Source organism: Mustela erminea, chromosome 13, assembly GCF_009829155.1.
Source record: "Mustela erminea isolate mMusErm1 chromosome 13, mMusErm1.Pri, whole genome shotgun sequence".
Lineage (NCBI taxonomy): Eukaryota > Metazoa > Chordata > Mammalia > Carnivora > Mustelidae > Mustela > Mustela erminea.
The window spans coordinates 23,503,282-23,528,340 of NC_045626.1; the positions used below are offsets into that span (position 1 = coordinate 23,503,282).

Here is a 25,059-nt window from a genome sequence, read left to right on the forward strand (position 1 = left end):
ATTTTTTGGTATTACAAATAATGGTTCTATGAATACTTTTTACACATATTTTGATGTCATCCTTCATATGTATTCATAAGGAACTGGAGCGAACATAGACAGTTGCATGGGTTGTACATTGAACAAAGCACTTCATCTATGTGGGCAACAGTATCTTTGTAGATATCATAATTTTAAATACTTATTATGATAATTTTTTGGCAGGTAGTATAAAATGTCTTAAGGAAGGGTTTCTTTTCCTGATTTGCACAAAATCACCACAGCACCTGGGGCTAGATGACTATCAACAGAACTACTATGTCAAAGGGCATATCCACAAGGACTTTTGATAGATATTGTCAACTTTCCCTCTAAAATGTTTGTACTAATAGGCATCAGTTTTGACAGAGAGAGCAGTGGATCCTTTTTTTTTTTTCTTCTTAAGACTTTATTTATTTGACAGACAGAGATCGCAAGTAGGCAGAGAGGCAGGCAGAGAGAGAGGAGGAAGCAGGCTCTCTGAGTAGGGAACCCGATTCGGGACTAGATCCCACTCCCAGGACCCTGGGATCATGACCGGAACTGAAGGCAGAGGCTTTAACCCACTAAGCCACCCAGGCGCCCCTGAAAGCAGTGGATTCTAAGGTCAAAAACTTGCTGTGTTGTTTTAAGCCATGATCAATGTTCATTTACCTGAAATTATAAGAAAGAATGAGAACAGGAACACTTAAAAGCTACCCAAAAGGAGTGCCTGGGTGGCTCAGGCACTGAGTCTGTTAAGGGTCTTCGGCTCAGGTCATGATCCCAGGGTCCTGGGATTGAATCCCACATCAGGCTCCCTGCTCAGCGGGAAGTCTGCTTCTCCATCTACCCGTCCCTCCTTCTCACTCTCTCTCAAATAAATAAAATCTCTTAAAAAAAAAACAAACTACTAAAAAAAATCCCAGTGGGTATTAGGTGATTTGCTTATTACCTACTTTCCTTTCTTCTCTGGGGACAATCTAACGTCTAGTCTCTGAAAGGCACGGAGAGATCGGTGGGAGAGAGAAGCAGCTGCTGGAGACCTAAGGCCCACAGAGTGGATTCCTGTCTGTTGACAAAACTGTCTTCTCGTGTTCTTTTCTGGAGGAGTTAAATGAGCCATGCTGGGAAGACACAATCAGCTGTGATGGACTCGCGGTGAGAGGCGGGGATCGCAAGATCAAAGACGGGATTGGGAAGCGGGCTGTGTCCGAGACGTCCTAGGACCACAGCCTCCTCCCATCGCTCCAGGAAGCGCCAACCACAGACTGCGTTTCTCATGACAGAAACACACATTGTCAAGCCCTTCTGGACATGGGCGCATTGTTCTGTTGGCAAGAGTGTGCCTGAAATCGTGTCATAAAATGCTGACACATTTGTCACTCAGTGGGATTCTACTGTAAGTGTAAATGCAATCCCGAGACTGCCCAGTTTAAGAAGAAGGACTATACTAAGCCGTGTCCACAACGAACCGAAAATGGACACCAGAAAGGGATGGCAGGAAAGGATGGAAGATGTCCAGGAAGGAAGGCCACGGAGAATAAGAGTGGCCTCTAGAGGTGAGTGGCCAGACCCGCGGAGCTGCTAGCTGGTCAACGCAGGAGAGGAAGCCAAGCATGGAGTCTCCAGTCCCAGCAACTGGCTTTGAGACTTCGGGCAAGACCCACTCACTCTGCCTGCCTCTCAGTTTCTCTGCTGGTCAAGGAGGCATGAGAATGACCCCCCTTTCCCCCAGGACTGTGAGGACAACACGACAAATAGCTTAACAATGCCTCGGGCCGTTAAGAGCAGGGACAAAGTGACACCCAGTCTTACGAGTGGAACGGATTTGGCCTCTCACGGTGATGTCTGCTGTTCCGGTTCCCTTCACCAATAGGTAGGCACACGTAGCTTTCTCAGGGGGGCCCTTGAAAAATAGGAAACTAACGTAAGAATCCTCAAAGTTTGCAAAACAGCATGGCCCGAAACGTATCTCTAGCAATTATCGGGGAGTAGATAGCCTAAAAAGGTCTTATTATGTATTTCCCTCTCGTGATAAAACTCCAACTCATTCTATGTTTCATGTTCAAGGACAAAACGCAGCTTGGCCCGCCCCACGCTTGGTTCGAGGACTGGGATGTTCCTGGGATTAGTTACATTCACCTCTGGTCAGGATGAGGTCTGAGGCAGAAGCCAGTCCCGCGGCGCTGCTCACCGCCTAGCTCAGGTAAGACCGCACAGAATGTCTCCTGTATTCAACCGATTCCAAACTCTACAGTTCTACGATTGCTGTAGATTTAACCAGTTAGCTTGAAAGATGTTTATGTACATTTATGATTATTTTTTGGAAGTCGGGGCATTGGTGATGATGTGGGCATAATTCATGAGTCAGGGAGGAAAAATGTTTACGCTTGAACCTTTTTTTTTAAACCTTTAGTGGCATTTATCTTATGCTGAATTTACTCCTGGGCCATCAATTTTTGTTTCTCTAGTTAATTCTGGGGTTGTCTTTTTCTTCGGTGCAATAATCTGCTCTGTTTCAGGAAGGGTCATCTCGGCGGGCAGACGAGCTTATGGGGGGGTTCATCTGACTGGGACTTCTGAAATCCCGAGATGCAGCTCTGGGGACTTGTTCATTTAGATGAGCCCAGTGACTGATGAATCAAGGTCTAAATTCTATTTTTTTAAAGATTTTATTTCTTTATTTGAGAGAGAGAGAAAAAAATGAGTGGGGAGAAGGAAAGAGGGAAAGAGGGAGAAGCAGCCTCCCCACTTAGCAGGGAGCCTGATGCAGGGCTCGATCCCAGGACCCTGAGATCATGACCCGAACTGAAGGCTTAACCAACTGAGCCACCCAGGTGCCCCTCAACATTTAAATTCTTAAGTTCAGCATTACTCTCTCCATTTTTAAGCATGTGCAGCCAAAACTCAGCCCTCTTTTGGGGCCACTGACCCTGTGCCTAACCCCATTGTTTGTCCTGAGTCCCACACCATTGTAATGATGCAGGGCGCATGCATGGCTTCTGTAATGTGACATCTTTCAGAGACTTGGTGGCTTTTCAGAGACGCATACCTTTGATCTTCTGGGCTGTTTCGTGGATGTTCTTAAAGTAAACACAGAGAGTTGAACCTCTTGATTTGCATGATTGGTCAGGGTTTTTTGGGTCGAGTAGAGAACAATTTTCAGAGATCATCTCAGGCTACGTAGGGAAGAGCTGGAACTTTTCTCACATTCCGGTACTAATAATGCCTGTCAAGTAATAAAGTCCAAAACAGAAGGCAGGACAGCCAGACAGTGGGTTAGACAAGCAAATGGCTGACAGCAAGTTTCTGATCTTCGAGGTTGTCAGGCTGGAGAATCTTCACTCCACTCCCCCGACCTGGGTATCAGGAGGCTTCTGCTTCCCTGTGCAAGAGGGTATTTGAAGCCAAGGAATAAACTTGGTGCTTCTCCCTATGGCGTTTACTTATTCAAAGATTTGAGACAAAAAGACCATGGTTTTTATGTGGGGGAGAAAGAACCCAGATGCATAGTAGAGTGGGAAGCATCCAGTGCTGAAGTTTGAGAAGAGCCTCTCATGGAATAGCTGCTTGCAGCAGGAAGCTCTGGGCTCCAACACTGCTGCAGGTGGCTTCTGGAAGAATCTGAAAAGATGAGGTTCCCTGGCTCATCTGGTTTGTCCATCTGGGCTCCTAAACCCATGCCGCACCTGCCTCCTAGAATGCCTTTCTCTTCTGTCTGCCTCTGCTAATCTCTGTTTTCTGGCAAGCCCTGGGACAGATGCTCTTTCCCTTACAAAGGACATCCTGATGGACTAGGCTTTGACTCCGTCTCCTTGTCCGCTCCTGTCTATGGCACATACGGATTCCTCCGAACACACCAGACCATGTCTCAACTCCTCTCTCGGTTGGCTCTCCTGGAGAGCACAGTCTGAGAGTTGTGCCACCTGGAGACCACGGTGCTGTGTTGAGAGTAGGACCTCCGTAAACATTTGAAGAATGAACAACGGATGAGTGAGAAGTGGGTATTGTCCATTAGTGACTGAGCAAGCAGCTGATTTTATTTCTTTCTGGAAGTGAAAACCAAGGGGACAGGGGTTGGCCTGAGCTTTAAAGGATTTCCTAAAAGAAGATGAGAGGGAAGAAATGGAAAACCATCCCTTTAAGACAAGCTTCTCACCTAGACAATGCACTGACACAGAAGGAGGGAACTCTGAAAATGCTCACACTGGAGAAAAACCATTAGATCGTGACGATTTGTCCTCATTTCCCAAGTCTAAAGGGAAGGTGAACTGTTGCTGATTAATTTAGTGCTCCCTATTGCCCTTTTCATTAGTAATGCCGGCCAGGTCATCATCCTCTTTGATTTTTTGGTTACATCAGCCCCAGTAATGGACTTTTGCTGATAAGGAAATATTAGTTGAGAAGGAAAATGGAGTTGTTGAAGCAATAAAATTAAGTAATGATGGCGCGGGAAGGACTTTGTGTCATCAGTGTATGAATATGTTGCAATCAAATTATCAGATACTTCCTCTCTCTAATTCCCTTTAGAACTGTGCTGTGTCCTAAGGCCATGTTAGGAGAAGCTTAGCTCTGCTGGGTACGTTAGGAGAAGCTTAGCTCTGTCGGGTAACACATCCTAATGTGGAGGTTTCCCAACTTTGTGCTGCGTCTGGAACTCGCCGAGCCTAATTAGCTGCACCTATGCCCTTTGTGGGAAGTGTTTAATAGAACTGGAGTTGGATCAGGGAGTTTCCTGGGCACCGGTTCTGTTTCTGCCTGTGATCTTCTCTGTGGCTTTAAGCCAAACAGGGAGAACTCGACTGCCTTTTAATTTTCCCCTTTGGCAGGCAACAAGGACAGTATTTATCTGGCAAGTGTTTTAAAACCTGAATAGAAAGCAAACTTAAAATTTAAGGGGTCATGCATTGTTGTATCTGCTGTGTTCCTGTCCGTGCAGTGGGTAAATTTCAGTCCTGGTTCCGGGGCGAGATTTGGCAGGGAATCCGCACCCTTACAGGGCAGTTTCCCTTCTCCAGCCACCTCCATTGTCTGGTTTAATTTTCTTGGCTTTTTGGTCATTCTGAGCTCTCTGTGGATTCGTTCACCAGAAGAAAATGTCCTCCCAAGTCTTATTGCCACTCCTGGCAGATAACCCGACTCTGGTTTTACTGAGAAGATTAAGGCTCACTTGGAAGAATTAAACTTACTCATCTCTGTGGCTGCCTCCCAGTTTTGGATGAAAGGGGGGACCTCTCTCTCCCTTTTCTGCAGAGCTCACCCTTGCCCCTGTGTCCTGGACTGACCTCCCCTGGGTTTTATGTTGTTTTTGGGGGGGTGTTTTTGTTGTTTGTTTGTTTGGTTTGGTTTGGTTTCGCCTCTTCCTCTTCCACTTTCCAGTACTTGCACGAGCCGGGTTTCCCTTGCAGCCGCTTTCAAATACGCCCAGTCTCCATTCTGTTCTAAAAAGCACACAAACACCAGAACGCCTTAGCTTGACCTTGCTCTCTCTTCCAGTCTATTTATTGCCTTCTTCCTCTAGCAAGACATCTCAATTTCCTCTTCCCAGAGGTTAGTGCTGTGGCTTCCTTTCTCTTTCACTGCTGAAATTGCATTCTCAGAGGTCACCATGGGTACCCGGTGGGCCCAGGCCAGAGAGGGTTTTGTGTTAGCCTCATCCTTCTTGTTTTCTCAAAAGCATCACTTTTCTTCCCCTCTACTTTTTCTTTCACACTTCCACTCTGACCTACTTACTGCTTACACTGTGTGTGTCAACTAATCGTGTTTCCTAAAGTTGTCCACCACACAGCATCGTGGCGGAGTCTGAGCTCCGACATTAACCTAAGGTTGAATTCTGACTCTGCCACCAGTTAACTGCATAACATTTGGCCAAGACATCTCCTAGTGCCTCAGTTTCCCCATCCTTAATATGGGGATCATAATTAGAGTACTTACCTTAGATTTGTGGTAAGAATCAAACACGATAGTCTACAAGATATTTACCTGAACGATTGGCACGTAGAAATACCCAATTAAACATTTATTAGCATAACAATAAACTCCAAGAGCTTTGAAAATGTGACTTCTTTTCTCTTAGGACATAGAGCCTGCCCACTTTGCCAAACACACTGCCAGACAATAAATAATTAGGGATAAATAGATTTATAGGAAGTCCAGCGACGGAGAAGTGAGGGGAGGAGAGGATGTCTCCAAATTTGCAAGTACAATTAATTCCCAGTTCTCTTGTTTTGTTTTACCAATAAATCAACAGTTTTGTTGAGAGTTTAAATCTGTCCTCCTAGCACCGATGGTGTTTGTGGAGCAGAAGGGGGCGTCAGCGTTAAAGCTGTAGCTGTGGGTGCACCAACCAATCACAGAGAAGCTGCTCCGCCTGGAACACAGTGTCCCATCCCTAGATTAATGCTGCAGGAACTGGATTAGGGAAGGAGGCTTTGCTGCTGTGCGCGGAGCCTGGAACCCGTCCATTGAGTGATGCTGCCATCTAGTGGTGGCATCGGGGAACTGCTCTGCGCAGAGCCCTTCCTTTGGTGCAGGGGCAGAGCCTCGGAATTGCAGTCCTTTCCTTACAAAGTGTGGGTGAGACCCGAACGGAGGGAAGAATAAGGGGGAAAGACAGCAAAGGGAAGGGGGAACGACACCTCAGCACAGTCTGGGAAAGTAAAGGACACACGTGATGCTTGCAACCACTAAGAACAATCTCGTCGGTATTCGAGCGCAATTCCCTCCCCCACCGCAATGCGGTCATCTAAACTTTGTTTCCCCGCCCTGGGATTCTCACTTTCCAACACTCTGTGCTGACCCGTTATCCCGAAAAGATCTTTCACCTTCTCATTCCCCTTCTTCCACGTTAGGAAGTCAGGGCTGGGAAAATTGAGCCTAGTCACCCCACCTGGCGACCACAGCGGATCCGACCCGGGCTCCAGCCGCACCTGCAGCCGCTGACCACGTGACCGCCGCCAGGTAAGGGCCCGCGGGGCTCCCGGCAACCCTCCCAGCGCCCAGAGGAGGCCAAGGTCAATCAGGATTTCCCGGGCGGTTTTGGAATATCACTCGCATCACTAACATCAGGGGCAGTTGACATTGTCTTTGTAAAACTGAAGTGGGCAATGTTGGCCATAAAGCCAATCTTTCTTCTGTTCGCAAACTGTGTCAGTCCACCTCTGTCCAATAGGTAGATTATAGGTCATTATATCAAGTCATCAAAGAGCTTTAGGAAGCGGGAGGGGCACTGAAGGGGAGATGTTAGTGCCAACATGTGGACATAGCATGTCCAGGGCGCTGTCTGGGGACCGGACATCCGCCTTACACACAGTGACACCCTGCACGCGGAAGTACAGGTCATGGTTTCTGCTGTGTCCTTACTAGCGATTTGACCTGAGTTGTTGACCTTACTTTAAGCATCATTTCCCTCTTTTCTAAAATGCACATAATTAAACTGACCTCTCAAGATTACTTCAAAGATTAAATCAAGTGCAAGAAAAGCCCCTCATTTGGGAGACTGGGACTGGCTTGGAGAGAGCTAATGGAAGAGGGTCCTTAAAGCAGAGAATCAGAGAAGGCAATACACGCCTCACATAGTTTACCTTAAAATATAGACTTCCCTGGTCTTTAATGTAGAGCCGTGGTCTTTTCTTTGAATGTGGACCCACGAGCTGGTGGCTTTTGAGGCACACACATCATCTGTGAGTTCTGGTTTGGGTTTCATTCAATGGATTGAGATCTGAAAGGCACCAGGGGAGACCCGTATAAAGTCGCTTCCACACGGTCATTCAGATCCCAGTCATGGTTCCATGAAGACTCTTCCCCAGTGCTTACTGTCCACACCGTTTCTAAGTAGACAGCAAGGTTTGAGTAGCTTCTCGTTGTTGGATCTTTCCAAAACATTCCATTTTGATTCATAGAAACAACTTCCTTTCTTTGTGTATTCATTTTTCATCAATTTCTTGAATGCTTAAATGCCACAGTTATGATAAGTAGTACAGGTGTCAGAAACTGGTTCTTGGTCAGCATAAAAGGAGAAGTGAGGAGTGGGCACCATCAGCCACACTCACTGGTTGGTGCAAGTCATGAGGGTATGGAAAATACGGTTCCCTTGGCAAGTTGGCTCAGCAGAGGTCAGCTGAAACGGTTTTCCCTGCAGTGTGTACAAAGCGCTAAATGTGGTACCTAGCATACACAGTGCCCAGTATGTGGTAGATGTTAATATTTTTATGATGATTAATAAGGTCAGTATTGGGAGGGTTTTTAGAAATCTACCGGTTTTGGGGCACCTGGGTGGCTCAGTCAGTTAAGCACACAACTCTTGATTTCAGCTCAGGTCATGAGTCGGTCCTGAGATGAAGCCCTGCGTCAGGCTCAGCACTAGGCATGGAACCTGCTGGAGATTCTTTCTCTCCATCTGCCCCATCCCCTCCGCTCCCCTCCTAAAAAAGAAAAAACAGAAATCTAACAGTTTCTTCCCCTTGTTTTACAGAAATGATCAAAGTGTTTTATAATGTTGGCCTTCATAATATACCTTTTGGCTTCACTGAATAAAAAGGATTATTGACCATAAACCTAATATTTTGGGTCAGAAGGATTTAAAATTACAGAGGCATTTGGGAGTCAGCCTAAAGCACAAAGCAGTTTTCTAGGTTACCCTAAATCCATGTTTGTTCAGGAAGACCAGGAAAAATCACACCATAGTGATGAAGACAAGCTCCAGGCTCTCAGAAATAGTGAAAACCAGAGCGCAAGGTCTTAACACACCCAGGGAGGACTTCCTGGAGGAAGAATGCACATGGGGATGAAAGAAACTATAAGCAGAGCCCTGCCTTTGGCTTCCTTGTGGCCAGGTGGCCTCCCAGACTCCATCACACCCGCCTGGGCACCTGGGATGACCCTAGCAACCCACCAGAAAAACCTAATCCCTCAAAGCAAAGTGTGGGCGTGAGTGGGCTTTGCAGCTCCAGTTAGAACACTTAAGAAATCTTTGACTCCATAGGCCGGCGTTTAAAATCCTCCTCTCTGAGATCCTGCGTGACAACAGACGGATATTGTCCTTTTGTTTGGTTGCATTGGGTCTAAGGGAGGAGGGGGAGCGGCAAGCTCACAAGCCACAAAACTCCAGGTGAGGGGCTCTGGGACCCCAAGCTAACTTTTATGTTTCTTTTCGCTTTTAAGGGAGCTTTTTATTTGGGAATAGTGTCCAAGAAAAGGATACAAATTGTAGCCTGGACAGCTCAATGTAATTTTTATTGTGAAAGAAATTCAAGGAGCTTCATGAACACAGGATGTCAATACCGTGTCCTCTGCAAAGACCCCGACACTCTCTCCTCTCTTATCCCCTTGGCCCCAGCTGCTCCTCTGACTTCTGGGGTCTCTCCCGAGGTGTGGGGTATGTCAGTTCTGGAGTTATTTAGGTTCCACTGTAGAGGCAGGAGGGGAAAAAAAAAAGAAGAAAAGAAAAAAGAAAAGGCAGTGCTGGGGTCGGGTCCTGTGCCCTCTGAGATTCCCATCCAGTAACAGTGAGGTAGGCCTGGGGTCAATACCCAGCACCGTGGGGGATTCTAATGTCGGAGGCTGGGCTGATGCCGTGAGAAACAGCTTTGTTTTTCCTGCTCCAGAAATGGAGATGAGCCCTGACAAGCTGTGTGACCGAACTAGCTCACAGTTCTCATCTTGTAATGAGAAGGTAGGGCGGTAGGAAGGGTTTGCTAGCAGAGGTGGTGAGCTAGACGCGGAGCCCCGGGTGTTTTCCTAACCTCATACCGAGCCGACCAAGAATAGCACTAAGCCCTCACGGACTTAGCACTGCGTGAGAGCCTCCCAGTGCCTTAAATTTCGACCTGACTACGAAGAAGTGACGGGGCTGGAGGCTTGGCCTCTGAACCCTGGAGCAGACGGTTTGGATGGCTAAACCCCTTCCCTGCTCTGCTAATCCGACAGGAGAAGTCCAGCGTAATAAACAGGGAACCGGCTCTGCTTTCCTTCTCCACGGAGAGAAGTCTCGGGTGTGATTTTCATGCATCAGAACGGAGATACCAGCTGTCTTATAAGGAGGCCTCCTTAGTGAGCAGCCCCCAGCTCGACCATTTTCAGCTCCCCTACCCACAGCCAGGTGCTTGTCAGCTCTGATCAGGATCATTCAACCCCGTGAGGGGCGGGATTCTACGGAAACAGAAGGTTGTGTGGAGCAGAGACCCCCCCAAAACAGGCAAGCCTGTCTGGCGTCAATGTGAATTTTAAAATCCCTTCATTTTGGAGAAGACTGGCATAGGAATAGTGTCGTTTCTTTCTCTTAATGTAGTGGTTTTCGAAGTGCGGTCCCCAGACCAGCAGCACGCAGGTATTCCCCGGGAGCTTGTTAGAGATGTGGATCTGCGGCCCTGCTTCAGACGCACGGAATCAGAAACTCTGGGGATCAGGGCTGGGAATCTGTGTTAGAACAAGTCCTCCGAAATAAATAAAATCTTAAAAAAAAAAAAAAAAAGAACAAGTTCTCTGGGTGATTCTAGCCCATGTTCAGATGTGAGAACCGCTGGCATTTAATGGAATGTAGAACTTAGGGGAATGCCTTTATGCAAACAAAGAAAATATTGCTGATGGGGGGGCGATTTTTTTTTTCTGGGCTTTTGTTTGAGATCCCCATTGTGGTAGTAAGGGCAGCTCTGCTGACCAGAGATGAAGAAGAAAAGAGCCCAAGGGGTGGAGAGGAAGAGGTGTTTTCATGGACCTCTCCAGTGTCTTCTGACCAAGAGAGCATCACCGGAACCTGCAGAGGGGGAGGGGCAAAGAGAGTGGAGGAACCAATCTCCTTGAACCTCCAGGTCAGAGTCAAATGTTCCAAGCTGTTTAACGGGGCTGGGTTTTGTCAGCGGCCTGTGCTTAAATAAGTTTGCAATTCAAGTACAGTAAGTAGGGTGGCCAACATGTCCAGGTTTGCCTGACACCTCCCTGGTCTTAGCACGCAAAATCCCACATCCCAGGAACCGCACCCCCTCTCCGGGGCCAGGCTTCAGGTTTTTCTCCCACACCACCAGTCAAGTCTCCAATTCTCAGCAGATACCTACGGGGCGTCTCATAATTCAGTTCATTTCTGACACCGGCAGGTGACCAACGACCAACCAGCTAGACTAGACGTTCCCTCAGGTCTCTCCTTGGGTTTGAGGAATTTGCCAGAACGGCTCACAGAAATCAGAGATACATTTTACTTACCGAGTCACCGGTTTATTATTAAAGGATGTTATTCAGCAAAAGCCAGGTGGGAGATGCATAGGGTGACGTATGGGGAAAGGGTATAGAGCTGCTGCACCCTCAGTGTGCGACCCTCCCCAGATCGCCTCGTGTTCAACAGCCCGGAAGCTCTCTGAACCCCAACCTTTCGGGGTTTTGTCGAGGCTTCATTTTACCTGTGCACAGTTGGATTCAATCATTGCCCGTGGGTTGTCTCCAGCCCCTCCCGCCTCGCAACAGGAGGGGAGGAGACTGAAGTTTCCAACCCTGCAGTCATGGGGTTCGTCCCCCTGGCAACCAGCGTCACCCGCTGGTAAGAAAAGGTTTTCAGAAAGTCACCTCATTAACATGACAAAGATTTCCTGATCGCTGTAATCAGTTGGGAAATTCTAACGGGTTTAGGAGCTCTAATACCATAAACAGGGACAGAGACCAAGTATATATTTATTATAAGTCACCATACTGCGGGGCAAACCGAGGTGAATGGTCGGCACTCACCCTCGTTCAGTGACTGCCCATTGGAATTACTGGGTGAGCTTTAAGATTACGGATGACGGGGCTCACCTCCAGAGATGGTGATAGACTTTGTCCCAGGCACCACCAGGACATCTGGGAGATGGAAAGTTCCTCAGGGGACTTTATTGTGGCTAGCAACCGACAACCCCTGCAGCTCCTTGCGTGTCATTTCTCGCACTAATTTTTTTTTAACCAAAACAAAAGTCAGTGGTTCTGATGAAGCGAGACTCCTACCACATACCACATACAAAAATGGACTCAAAATGGATCAACAATGTAAATATAAGAGCTAAACTCTAAAAAATTTTGGAAGAAAACATAAGGGGATTCTTCATGACTTTGGATCTGGCAATGGATTCTATTATCCTAGTTCAGACTAGTTTACACTAGTGTACCTCAACTTACACGGTAGATCAGAAATACTTTGTGAGCTGTATTTACTTATAATATATATTTTAAACAATATATACTGGCAGTGAAATTACAAAACTGTAGATATAAAATAAGAAGCATGGTTGCTCAGATTTCTACCCCACAGGCAATTTTTGTTAAAATTGCTTGGCCATTCTAACCTGTTCTATGCACATGCAAACATATAGGTACAAATATGTTTCCCTTTCTCATACTAACAGTAGCATACTGATTTTCACTCAACAGCATGTTTTGGAGATCATTTTAGCATGGGTGGGCCTGCCCAATATTCTTTTTTTCCTTCCAAAAAATTGTTTATTAACATGTTATCCATATGGATTTTTCTTTTTTTCAAGTATGTTTTTAGTGGGTTTCCCCCCCGGTATTCTTCTCCATGACAGCAGTGTGGTCATCTGTAGTTGTGTAGTTGTAATATATAGTTCTAACTTATTTATATTAAATAATTAGTCACAACTATCAAAGGACATTATAGATTGTTCGCATTACAAAGTGGCAGTGTCTATCGTATACGTCTGTGTCTGAATAAATGATGTGCCGTTGTCTCTGTGGGGTCCCAGAGTGGCTGAAAGATATGCACATTTCAGAATTATAGTTGATGATATCAAGATCGCCTCTAAAACGCAGTACCAATTCACATTCCTGGGGAACTTTTGAAAACACAGCGTTTCAGGCTACTTTTTACTTTAACTCATGAGACTCTGAGTGGGGCCCTGAATCTTTGTTTTATTTCCTTGGTGATTCTGATATAAGAAGGCTCCAGGAGAGAATGGGAGCCATGGGACGGACGGTCTGGGTGCTCCTGCTGCATTTCCTCCTGCTGTTTATCTACTGCTGGGACAGCTGTGTCATCTCACCAAGGGGACGGGGTCCTAAAGGACAGGCCTCAGGGATGTTGCTTCTTTGTGTTCTTACCCTGGCACCGTGTTTTGTATGACACTGCTTGTCGATGACAAATCTTGGAAGAGTGTTTGTGGCTCATATGACGATTCTGTTTTCTTCTAGTTCCATGGATCAAACACAGAGAGGAATCCTGGGCCAGCCCGGGCCAGTCCCCACCACCCAGCCCAAGAAGAAAAGGACGTCAGTGATGTCTTTCTTTTCCAAGGTCTGTCACAAAATATTATGAACAGAGGTCCCTCCCCAACAACCACCTGTAACAGCGCCTGGTCTGCATTGGCTGTGGTCGCTCCACTGAGGTGCTTCTGGAAAAAGCTTGATGACCCTTCTCATAACACAGACCTCAGGTTCATAGGGTAACGAGATAAGCAGGGAGGAATTTAGCTTACTGCAAACTTAATCATAAAAGTATAGAAAGAGCTACAACGCATGCTGAGAAATAATGATGAGACCTGGTAATCACCCAAATACCGAATAGGACTGTGGGTCCAGTCTGCAGCCCCTCGTGCCCCAGGACAGTAAGGAGATGGCTTTTCCTGGATCTTGTCTGGATTGTCTTTGTTCTGACATCAGCATATGTTGCTGTGTTATATGAGGCACAGAACACTGCGCCCTGCCTGGTCTCATAGGCTCACCACAGAGGGGACCCGGTTCTTGCCCTGCAGTGACAGTTAGTCCCTGATGTGGCTTCCTGTGCTAGTCCCATGGTGTTTCCCATTTGCCTTACTTATGCATATCTGTTCCTAATCTTAGTTGCTCAGATATATGCGTTCTGGGGTGGGACAGCCTTTAGGTGTCCTGAAATGTTTGTAGGTGTGCTTTGCTAGTCGGGCCAAATGCTGTTAAGAGGTTGAGGAAGACGAGCACTGAGAATTAACCCTTGGATGTAGTCATGTGGAGGTGGGGGTGGGGGGCATCAATCTGACTGCAGAAGGTTCAAGAGATAAAGGAGAGAGGAATTGGAGAAAACAAGTATAGACACATCTTTCAAGGTAGAGCAGGAAAGTGGGGAAGAGCTGGAGGAGGACGAAGGGTTGGGAAAATGCTTTTCTTCGAGATGGAAGCCGCCCAGCATTTCTCATCCTGTGAAGGATCCCTGGTCTCAGCTCACACCAACTCTCTAAAGCCCCCTTTATTTATTTATTTTTTTGTTAATGATTTTCTTTCTTTATTTGACACAGAGAGAGAGAGATCGCAAAAGAGAGCACAAATGGTGGGCGGGGAACCCAATGTGAGACTTGATCCCAGGACCTGGGGACCATGACCTGAACCCAAGGCAGACACTTAACTGACTGAAGGCGCCCCTGAAGCCCTTTTTCTTCTGAGCTGTAGCACACCCTCAGTGATCCTAGAGCACCTGTCCCCATATTTCCCCCAACCTTTCTCAACACCAGCCCTGCATTATTTGTCTCTACCTAGTTCCTCATCCACCAAAGTTCTTCATTATGTAAATCAAACTAATGTATTTCCAGGAATAATCAGGTGATTTTTTAAAAAAAAGATTTTATTTATTTATTTGACAGAGAGACACAGCAAGAGAGGGAACACAAGCAGGGAGAGTGAGAGAGGGAGAAGCAGCCTCCCCCTGAGCAGGGAGCCCAATGCAGGGCTGGATCCCAGGACCCTGGAATCATGACCTGAGCTGAAGGCAGTTGATTAATGACTGAGCCACCCAGGTGCCCCAGATCAGGTGTCTTTAGGTGGAGAAAGAAGGGCTGAGTTGAGCAGGCCACGCAGGATTTTATTTAGAGGGAGGGATTGGGGTTGGAATAGGTATGACTCTGAACACTCCCCAGATCAATACATTTTTTACTGTACTACACAGGTCTCTTGGACACTGAGGTTCCAGAAGCGGGAGTCTCTGAAGAATGTGTTTTCCATCTTGGCAGAAAGAGCCCAGGACCCCAACGCTAAAAAGCGCCACATGGCAATGAGAGGCCTGGGAACCATGGCCAGTGAGACCCCTGACAAGGTAGGAGAGGAAGGTGGCACCCAACTGGCCCTCATGGCCTGGAGTCCCCAGGACCGGGAGATGGTGCTTCTTGTACCAGTTATCTGCTGCTGTGCGACAGATCACCACAGACCTAGCATTCATCCTCTTGTAGTTCCCTTAAGTCAGGAGTTTAGGTACAGCATAGCTGGGTTCTCTGCCCAGCATCTCACAAGGCTACCACCAGGTGTGGGTCAGACTGCGTTCCTTTCTGAAGCCTGCGCTCTTCTTCCAAGCCTCTGTGGCCGTTGGAAGAATGCAGCTCCTTCCAAGTGTAGGACCAAGGTCCCTGCTCTCTTGCTGACTGGCTACCTCAACTCCTTGAGGCTCTTCTCTCACAGCATGTGAGCTTTCTTCTTCAAGGCCAGCCCAAAAGCTTCAACCACTCATGCCTGCTCAGAGGAACTCTTATGTAGTGTGATACAACCATGGGAATGATATCCCATCCTTGTTGTCATATTCTAGAGGCTAGAAGAAAAGTCACTGCTTCCTTCCACATTCAGGAGAAGAAGAGTGGACAAGGGTGTGACTCATTTGGGGTTATTTGGGGGATCTTCACACCTCAGTAGTATCAGCCTTGGGAAACAGAGTGGCAGATGGGATTAACACACACCTGGACATCACCCTCTTGGGTGAATTTAATTTATTTTTGAGTAATTTATGCCTGTGTAGTAAAAGATGTTTTCCCTACCTCTTTTAGCAACTGTCAACTTCAGTGATCATTTCATCTCACCCCCGATAAAAGTATCTGCTGTGCCCCAGAGGCCTAGATCATCCAGCCCACCGCGCTCCTTGATGCTCCCTTCCCGCCCTCATCTGCTCATAGGCCAAGCTCCAGACTGCTCTTCCTGTTGTTCTTCCAAGATTGAGCTGGATCTTGGGTCAGGTTAATGGAAAGCATTTGTATTTCAATGAGTGTTGTTGCCGTAGTACCTGAAGAAGCTGCGCTCTCAGTCCAAGTCCTAGGTTACTGGAGGATTAGAAGTAGGATTGCTTTTCAACTCGCAGGGAGCAATTTCTGGACTACTCATGCTCTTCAAACTTGTTAACAGGTGAGAAAGTATAAGAAAATTGTCCTAGACCTGCTGGTGCATGGATTGTATGACCCTGTGAGTGCTGAAGTCATCCACGAGAGCTTGAAGACACTGACCATCATTTTGGGCAAGATCCAGGGGAAAAGTCTAGGCTCTTTCTTCGTAGACATCACTCTCCAGACCAGGACTTTATTAGATGATGTAAGTGAGACAATTCGGAAGAATTATGGATTATTAAAGTTGAGGTAGGATGAGATATATATAAGCCCCGGCTAGTGTGTTGCTCAGAGACCATGGTCTGTATTATTCACTTCTTTATTAAGAAATCATTGAGAGACTAGTATCGTACTGGCAGTTATGGAAGACATATAAAGAAGGAGGCGTTTTTGTTGTTCTGGAGAAGTGAATATATACACACCGATGATGACTATGGTGATGAAGATGATGGTCAAGGTGATGGTAACAGTGCTGACATGTATCGAGTGCTTTGTTAAGGTGTGACGATAACACTAGTTAGCATTTAGCGAGCCAGTACTGTGTGCCAGGCACAGTGCTAGGCAGTTCTCATGGGTTATCCCATAGAATCTTCTCAATAACCCAGTGAAGTAGGCACTATTATTTATCTTCACTTTATAAATGAGAAGAAACCAAAGTACAGAGAAGTTAGGTGACTTGCCCAAGACTCACAGAACCAGTGAGCAGATATGACCCCAGACTTTCTGACTACAGGACCTGGGCTTTTTACTGCCACGGGACAAGGTGGGCTAGGTAGAAAGTGCACTGATACGTTGTTTGCTCTGAAACTGTGGAGACTCTGAGATACCTTCCTTTCAATCTGACCAGTTAGCCTGCTGCAGACACACACACACACACACACACACACACCCTAACAGAGAGATAATACCTGTAGAATAGGAAACAGACCTACAGACCTTTTATTTACTCACAAAGCACCTTGCGTGAGTTCCCCCACTGAATTCTCTGGATGGACCCGAGCCACATGAGAGGAACAGAAATCTTGAAATTATGAAACTCAGAGTTTATATAGGAACTTTTGCCCCGTTTGCCTCTCCTCCTGCTCAGAGAGACAGAAGAGACCTTTGCTCTGGAATGCAAACCAGTCATCTCTGTGGGTAGCAAGGAGAGGAAGCCCTCTACCTCCCTGGAATGTAAACAAATATCTCCAGAGAGATGTCTAAATCTCTCTGCAGGGCCTATCTTTTTTTTTTTTTAAAGATTTTATTTTATTTATTTGTCATAGAGAGAGAAGCGAGAGCAAGCACAGGCAGACAGAGTGGCAGGCAGAGGCAGAGGGAGAAGCAGGCTCCCTGCCAAGCAAGGAGCCTGATGTGGGACTCAATCCCAGGATGCTGGGATCATGACCTGAGCCGAAGGCAGCCGCTTAACCAACTGAGCCACCCAGGCGTCCCTCTGCAGGGCCTATCTTAATTTCCAGGGCTTGCTTGCATGCAATCACTTTTTTATACCCAGATGAACTATAATTTTTGACCAGAAAGCCCTGGGTGTATAGTAACCTGGAGATACTTGTGGAGAGTTGTTTCCTGACAGTGTATATCTAGTGGAGCCTTCTTGACTGCCCATCTCACCCTGTGCTCTCTCATGCATGTGTTCCCTGTCATATGATTATCAGGCCCCGAGCAGGCCAGGCACCCATCTTATGTGTCTTGTACCTCTTAGAGTGGAAGGGTAGCAATGAATTGAATTATGCACATACACATACACACATACACGCACTGGTAGAACAGCAAAGAAAGTGCACCACTAAAGCAATTTGTGGAAGTGTCCCATGTGCTAAAAAATATTTTTCAGTTCTTTATGAAATGGTCAGTGGTCTTTGGTCTTGCTGAGTGTCTGTGACCCCCCAGTTCTAGGTGCTCCTTGCCCCTGAAGAGGCTCAGCCCAGCTCAGTTCCTCCTGGTTTGCCTGGAGATTTCATGGGACCAGGAAACACTGATATAAAATCCCTTCACTAACAGTCAGGAGACTGGGTGCTACCCCGGTTCTTTGTCACCCAACAGTGAGACTTCCACAAGTCACTGAAATGCCCTGAGCCTTGATCTACTCATCAGGAAAGGGAGATACTTGGACCAGACCTCTCACCTTGGAGAACAAGAAAGGACTGCACCCCCTGAGACACCCTCAGAGACCATTCCACTAACTAAAAGCAGGGAAAGTTGGCAAGGTGTCAGGAAAGAAACAATTGTTATTTCTATCACAGAAGCGAGAAATTCAGACCAGAAGTGAAGGAGATGCCCTAGTAGAAGCACTGGGAATAATCAAAAGGAGATGGGTCAAATGAATGAAAATTGCAGCTACCCTAAATTCCTTTAGGTAGTGACATGGGATGAGCTCCCAGATAGATCATTTGATGAAAAATCAAAGTTCGTGACAGTGGGATGGTGTGCTTCTGTTTGCCTAAAAATGTGAGAAAGGACTATATGATACATATTTTATTCTTTTTCTTCTTAATTTTTTGGAGGGATATGCACAAAATTTATAACATTGTTCATTCATGGGAGGGAAATTGAGTGGCAGGCAGAAAGGGGTAAGAAGGAGACTTACTTTTGTTAATAAAATGAATTGATTATTTTGAATTTTGAACCATACAAATGTATTCTATCTCCAAAACTTTGAGTAATAAAGAACAGAGTTGGGAAGCTTGGATTAGCACAGTGATTCCCCCAGTCTGCTTGTCTTGTCCTCTGGAGAAGACAGTCGGTCAAGACTGTTGTTCAAGCCAGCTAAGTGCTTTAGACGGGATCTTGTGATCCACACTCACCCGTGCAACAAAGCACAATGACTGTGATGTCCTCTGATGCAGTGGCCTTATGGTCATGACCTGGGTTCTGTTTTGTTCACCGGGAATCTGCAGGAGAATGACAGCATGAGATACTCAGCCTTCGTCTTGTTTGGCCAATTGGCGTCCTTTGCTGGGAGGAAATGGAAGACATTTTTCACCAGCCAGGTCAAGCAGACTCAAGATTCCCTCCTGATACATTTACAGGACAGAAATCCCCAGGTTGCCAAGGTAAGTCTGTGAGAGTCCCATCCGCTTCGCTAAAGCTCAGGCCGTTCCTGAAAGGGGCTGCGGTGGTGCCCTGTTGCGCTGAGCCACTAGACCTCTTCCTGCCGGTTCCATTAGGGACACTCAGAAGTGTATCCACGTGGGGTGCCTGGGTGGCTCAGTGGGTTAAAGCTCTATCTTCGGCTCAGGTCATGATCCCAGGGTCCTGGGATCGAGCCCAGCATCGGGCTCTCTGCTCAGCAGGGACCCTGCTTCCCTTCCTCTCTCTCTGCCTGCCTCTCTGCCTCCTTGTGATCTCTATCAAATAAATAAATAAAACCTTAAAAAAAAAAAAAAGAAGAAGAAGTGAATCCTTGGAAAGGTCCCTGCCCAGGGACTCATCTCTCTCTGAGCCAGCGGGCTCTTTTCCATCTGCTCCTGCCCCATGGGCCTGATCCAGTGCCTGCCAGAGGTAGATAAACTCAGGTTACTGGAGTGTTGGGGGCAGAGAGGCCCTAACTTGGGTCTAATGTGTGGGGCAGTAGCCCACATGACGAGGACATGAGCTCATGCCAGCTAGCTTCTGACAGTGCATATGTTCCCCACCCCTGGCTTCTCAATCCCCTCTAGAGCTTTTGTTTTATTCTTAGAGAAAACATGTCCTAACAGGGTTGGATCTATGTAGGTTTTCAAAAACCACTGAGAGTGAAAGGTTCCACTAAACCACTTGTCTTTTTTAAATTAGTGCACACAAGGGGGCACCTGGGTGGCTCAGTGGGTTAAAGCCTCATCCTTTGGCTCAGGTCATGATCCCAGCATCCTAGGATTGAGCCCCCGCATCGGGCTCTCTGCTCAGCGGGGAGCCTGCTTCCTCCTCTCTCTCTGCCTGCCTCTCTGCCTACTTGTGATCACTGTCTATCAGATAAATAAAATCTTTAAAAAAAAGTTAAAAAAATAAAGAATTTAGTGCACACAAGAGAGACAAAGAGAGAGAATTTGGGAATTTAGGAATCCAGAACTACTTTTGATGGGATGATAACCGGTGGTAAACTATAAAGTGTTGCTCTCCTCACCAGCCCCAACTTCTAGACACAGTCATTTTAGAAGAAAAATCCTTTAAGGCTGACGTCTTCAGACTTTCTGGAAGTTACTTTCATACCCTCAGTAGCCCCCAGACCACACATCCGGTGCAGTGCTCTTCCTCAGTTGGATTCTAGAACTCTCTAATGTTTTTGACAATAAGATGGTAATATTTTTCTCAGGCTTGCAAAACAACATTTCGAGCCTGTTCTCCATATCTGAAAGAAAGAAAGGAAACCGGCTTCCAGACTGAAGAAGATCAAAGGAACCCTAAACTCTGCCGGCAGCTGGTGAGTGAGAGAGGCGGGGAGAGAATTCTCCCAGAGGTCCCCCCCTCCTGGTGTCAACCCAGAGGCTGGGCAGCCACACTTGGGGGTTCCTCCCCATAAAAGAACTCAGGCCAATTGTGTTTCCCTTGTAACTAACCCGTCACACAATGTAAATGACAAAACGCCCAGAGGATTACACACAAAATCTATTGGCACTCCTAGCGTAGACTATTAGATGAACACAGGCCATGATCTGAGAGTCTGAGGACTGATGGTCCTCACGCTCTGCCTTTGACAACGGCCTCCTCGTCGTAGAGTCAAGGAGCTGTGTTGAACCTGTCCCTCACGAGCGCTTTTGCTGATTTCTTTCAGAGCCACTATCATCCCGAGCTCCTGCAGTACTTCTATGCAAATAAGATTCTGTAAACACAGAGCCACAGGGAAATTGTTCCAGTGAGCACCTTGCTGGGGAGCTGATAGTCCCCCCTCTTTTAACTCTTCGGATGCTTCTGCTTGCCTCTTGGGATTGTACTAGAAAACGGGATGCTGGGAGAACAATTGATGGCAATTGCATGGAATTGTATGATTCTATCCGAAGTAAATTCTCAATTGCTTTTATGTATCTCGTTTCCTCCCCATGCAAATTTGATGAGAAGGTACCTGCTTTGTTGAAAACATTGAAAACATACGTAGATTCGGTGCTTATTGTTCTTTTTGCTTCTTAAGTTTGTCTCTGTCACCTATCTTGTATTTTTTATTTTATTTTTAATTTCTGAGGTTTAGGAGAATATTACCTCAAGTGATTTTTTTTTTTAATCTGTCATTGATACTTTGCAATTTGTTATGGATGACTTTATTGGCAGGATCCATTTAAAGTTGGTGAAAGGCCCAAGAAGGAGGTTTGGAGACTACCTTTAGCTTCTCATAATCTTCAACAGTCATTGCCTCCAAGATCATCCCTAACACAAATTAATAAAGAGAAAAAAGAATCTAGAAAGTGTGTGTTGAAAAACCTCAGGCTAACAGTAATGTATGCAATAATAAGTAACATTTATAGAAAATGTTTATTGGACACTAAGCGCTTTGCAAGTATTATTTCATACTTACAACAACCCTATGAGAAAGGTACTATTGTTATCCTCATTTTCCAGGTGAGAAAAACTAAGGCACAGGGAAATTAAGTACTTGCCCCAGATGACCTGGTGAGAGACGGGGCTGGAATTTAAGCCTAGACAGTCTGACTTCTGGAGCCCATATTCAATCACCATATGATTCTGCCTCAATGTGGAATAATTGACAGATGGTTAGAAATGTAAAAAAACAAAAAAACAAAAAACAAAAACCACACAACAACAACAAAAACAAAAAGAACAAATTAAAAAAAAACACTCAGCTTCTGCTCTATTTAACTCAGTTAACTTTTGCTTTTATATGTACTAAGTACACATCTCTATTAATTTAATTGGTGGTCTAAGTATATAGTTTTACTTGTCACCTCTTGGCTAATTATGTCAATTTTTGGGGGCAGTCAATTCTAATTCTAGGAGGGATCACATGGCTCATATAAAAAGTTTCAAGAAAAACCTCAGCCTCTCCTACTTTCCCTCCAACCAGTTTACCTCCCAAGCTTTTCCTGTAGAAATCCTGATATTATCACCAAACTTGGCATTCAGGCCATACGGGACGACTGTGTCCAGTTTGGGAAATGGAAAACACAAGAGGGTCATAAGTGCTGCAGAGGGATCTTAATATTGTTCTGAAAATTGGGAACTCAGTCTTCCACTCTAGCTTTCCGGGGACGGGACTGTATAACACAGATGAGGGGTGTCTCCTAGGGGAGACAAGAATGTGGCAGATGGCAGAAGGGGAAGCAGGAACCAGAGGCATGAATGGATTTTCTTCCTTCCTATTTTGAGGCTGGGGTACCTGAACCAGGGACTCGGGAATGGCAAAGACTCCAGAGCAGGTGGGATGCTTCTGAGCTGAGAGCCTTCTCCCTTCCCAGATGTTGGCCTGTTTGAAACTATGTTGCAAGGTCCCAGTAGAATCTGATGCTTTCTGCTAAGCGATCAGTGAGTGGCCTGAGAAACAATTGCATCTGGCCAGCATTCGGACAAAGCTGGAGGTGGAATGGAGCACGCAGGTTATATGCACTAGAGCAGAAACATCCATGTACTTAATGCCCCTGAGCTGAATAAAATTGCGGAAGATGCTATTGAATTGGCTTTAAGATCTGTGGTGGACTGTTCACTTGGGTGGCCTCCAATGAATCATGTCTCCTAACACTCGTGCCCTCTGTAGACCCTTCCCGTTGCATCTGGGCTGGCTTTGTGGCTCACTTTAACCATGAGAATGTGCTGAAAATACCAGTATGCCAATTTCAGGCTACTCTGTAAGAGCCCTGGCAGCTTCCTTTTTTGTGCTCCAGGTGAAGCCAGCCGCCATGTAAGAAGCCAGATTACCAGGAACGAAGAAGAATGTCTGAGATCACCGTTTTGGAGGAAAGACCAGGCTAACTGTGTGGGATGCCACGTGGAGAGCTGAGGAACCCAATCCACAGTGAAGTCTGAGGTCCAGGCGCATGACGCACGTTGGCCGTTCCAGCCAGACTCCGGCTATCCACGTGACCCAGCTAACACCAGCTGTCTCCATGAAGCCCATCCCAAATTGCAAAATTGTAAGCAAGGGAATCAAGTGATTGCTGTTTTAAATCGCTAACTTCTGGGATAGTTTGTCACTCGGCAATAAGTAACCAAAAGAGATTCCTAATCACTAATTTTGTCATTTGGCCAGTTTTGTTTTGCTCTTAATAAGTCCTCTTTGAGTTTAAACTGTATTTCTAGAAAGTTATATTATGATGGAATTCTGCGGTGAGAGCAAGGGATGCCTTTTTTGGACGTTCTTGGACCTTTGGATGCCTTGTTCTCCTTTTTCTAGCTCACCCTGTGCATCACAGCACCCGGCGTGCAGCAGCTGATCCAGAAACATTTGCTCAGTGACTAAATAGTTGCAAATTGTAGGGGGAACAGCGTCCAAAGTAGTTTGCTACTCTGGGATCTTAGCCATGGGCTCACACTCTTCCTTTCCAGCTTTTTCTTCTGTTACTCTTTTTGCTTTAGCCAAGTTTGGCTCCTCTCTCTTTAAACCCTTCTTGGTCTCTTATGCTCCTTTGCCTTTGCTCAGTCTCCTCCTTTTGCTTTGAATTCCCTCCCCCCAGCCATGCATACTCCAGGCACACCCCCACACACATCTCAGGTGTATATCTTCTCTGTACTTTAAGACTGATCATTGCCCGATCCCCTCAATCAGGAAAGAGCTCGCATTTCTGAATTCCCAGAACATTCTCGCAGTTTTATGCTGCTTGACATGTTTGATCTCTTTGAAAGTTTTTTACCTCCATGTCTTTTTTTCCCCTGGTTCAAGAGAAGCTGCTGAAGGAGGGATCCTACCCTGTGTAGCTCTGTAAGTGCTTAGTAAATAAATGTGGATTGGGGAGGAAAAAGTCCTAACGTCATCTGAAGCTACTCCCCCTTGGGAGAAGCCCATTTTGTGAAATGAGGACCATCATTTCTCTCCTTATAACCCATCTGCAGGTGACTTTTATGCTTGTGTACTTAAGTAACCCTTTCCATGTAAGATGCCTGTTAATTTGCTAATCTAAAGGTAAGGCTTTGATTTTTTTTTTTACTTTTAAACACTAGATATGCAACAGTTGAGTGAATTAAAGAAAGAAACAGGAATATTCAGGTGCTACCGTGCTATGAGCTCAGGGTACAGATCCACATAAAACATGGTCCCTACTTTCCCGTTGCCCACATGATGGACCTTTCTTAAAGGGAAGGAGAAAGGAGAGAAAGACAAAGAAGGAAGTAGAAAATTTAACAAGTAATCAGTACTGGAACTCACTGTGAACAGAATCCAGTGGAATTCTGGTCCGTAATGTTGAGTTATAAAAAGCACGAGTGTGTTTTGCAAGGAGAGAAATAGTAGCTGTGTGGACAGCTAGCAGATAGTGCTAGAAATAAGGCAAATATGTATTTGTGCTTTTCTGCATTTTCCAGGTTTTCAGCAATAAGCATGTATTACTTTTGCAATCATAGAACACATGCAAAAATTCTCTTTAAAATAAAAATGGACTCTGTATTGGTGTGTCAGGGGCGTGCTGCTTATTGGTGTGTAAGGTGGCATGCTTCGGAGAGCCTGGGATGGTTTTCACTCACTCTCAGTAGCATGTGTTTGCGTTTGTCCTTTTGTGACATTGTCGTTTTAGCCTACTGATGACAAATAAAGTGACTTATGGTTGATTGTCAGTGTATTTATGTTACTGACTTTACATTCTTTTGGTATGACCATAGGAGAATAAGTCTTTTGTTCCTGTTTTTATTTATGTGTTAAACGCTCTTAGAAAAACCTCAGGTTCTAGAGAAACTCAGTGCATCCCAGTTTACTGAAGAGAGAGAGTTTGATATTGCAAAGGCCCCTTTAAATTATCGAGTTACGCAGACTTCCAAGCCTGACATGGAAGATTCTTCATAACGAACACCAACTTATGATTTCCCTCGGCTCTTCCTAAATTCCTCCTACCTGGAATGTTTCACCCTC

General features: G+C 45.9%; 1 protein-coding gene across 4 annotated transcripts; it reads left to right on the plus strand.

Annotated features, from left to right (window-relative positions):
* Nucleotides 1-1,262: 1,262 nt before the first annotated feature.
* Nucleotides 1,263-23,742, plus strand: MRO (maestro). 4 transcript variants are annotated; one of them, XM_032311062.1, is made up of 10 exons: nt 1,266-1,559; nt 2,071-2,206; nt 6,852-6,960; nt 13,165-13,267; nt 14,885-15,031; nt 16,102-16,284; nt 18,977-19,132; nt 20,371-20,478; nt 20,830-20,910; nt 22,886-23,742. In XM_032311062.1, exons 4-9 carry the CDS (start codon nt 13,169-13,171, stop codon nt 20,881-20,883), a joined length of 747 nt encoding a protein of 248 aa, XP_032166953.1. In that variant the 5' UTR covers nt 1,266-1,559; nt 2,071-2,206; nt 6,852-6,960; nt 13,165-13,168; the 3' UTR covers nt 20,884-20,910; nt 22,886-23,742. The 4 variants fall into 4 exon arrangements, with proteins under 4 accessions (XP_032166954.1, XP_032166953.1, XP_032166952.1 ...); XM_032311061.1 differs by lacking the exon at nt 22,886-23,742 and having other exon boundaries at nt 20,830-21,187; XM_032311064.1 differs by lacking the exon at nt 20,830-20,910 and having other exon boundaries at nt 1,270-1,559.
* The last annotated feature ends 1,317 nt before the right edge of the window (nt 23,743-25,059 follow it).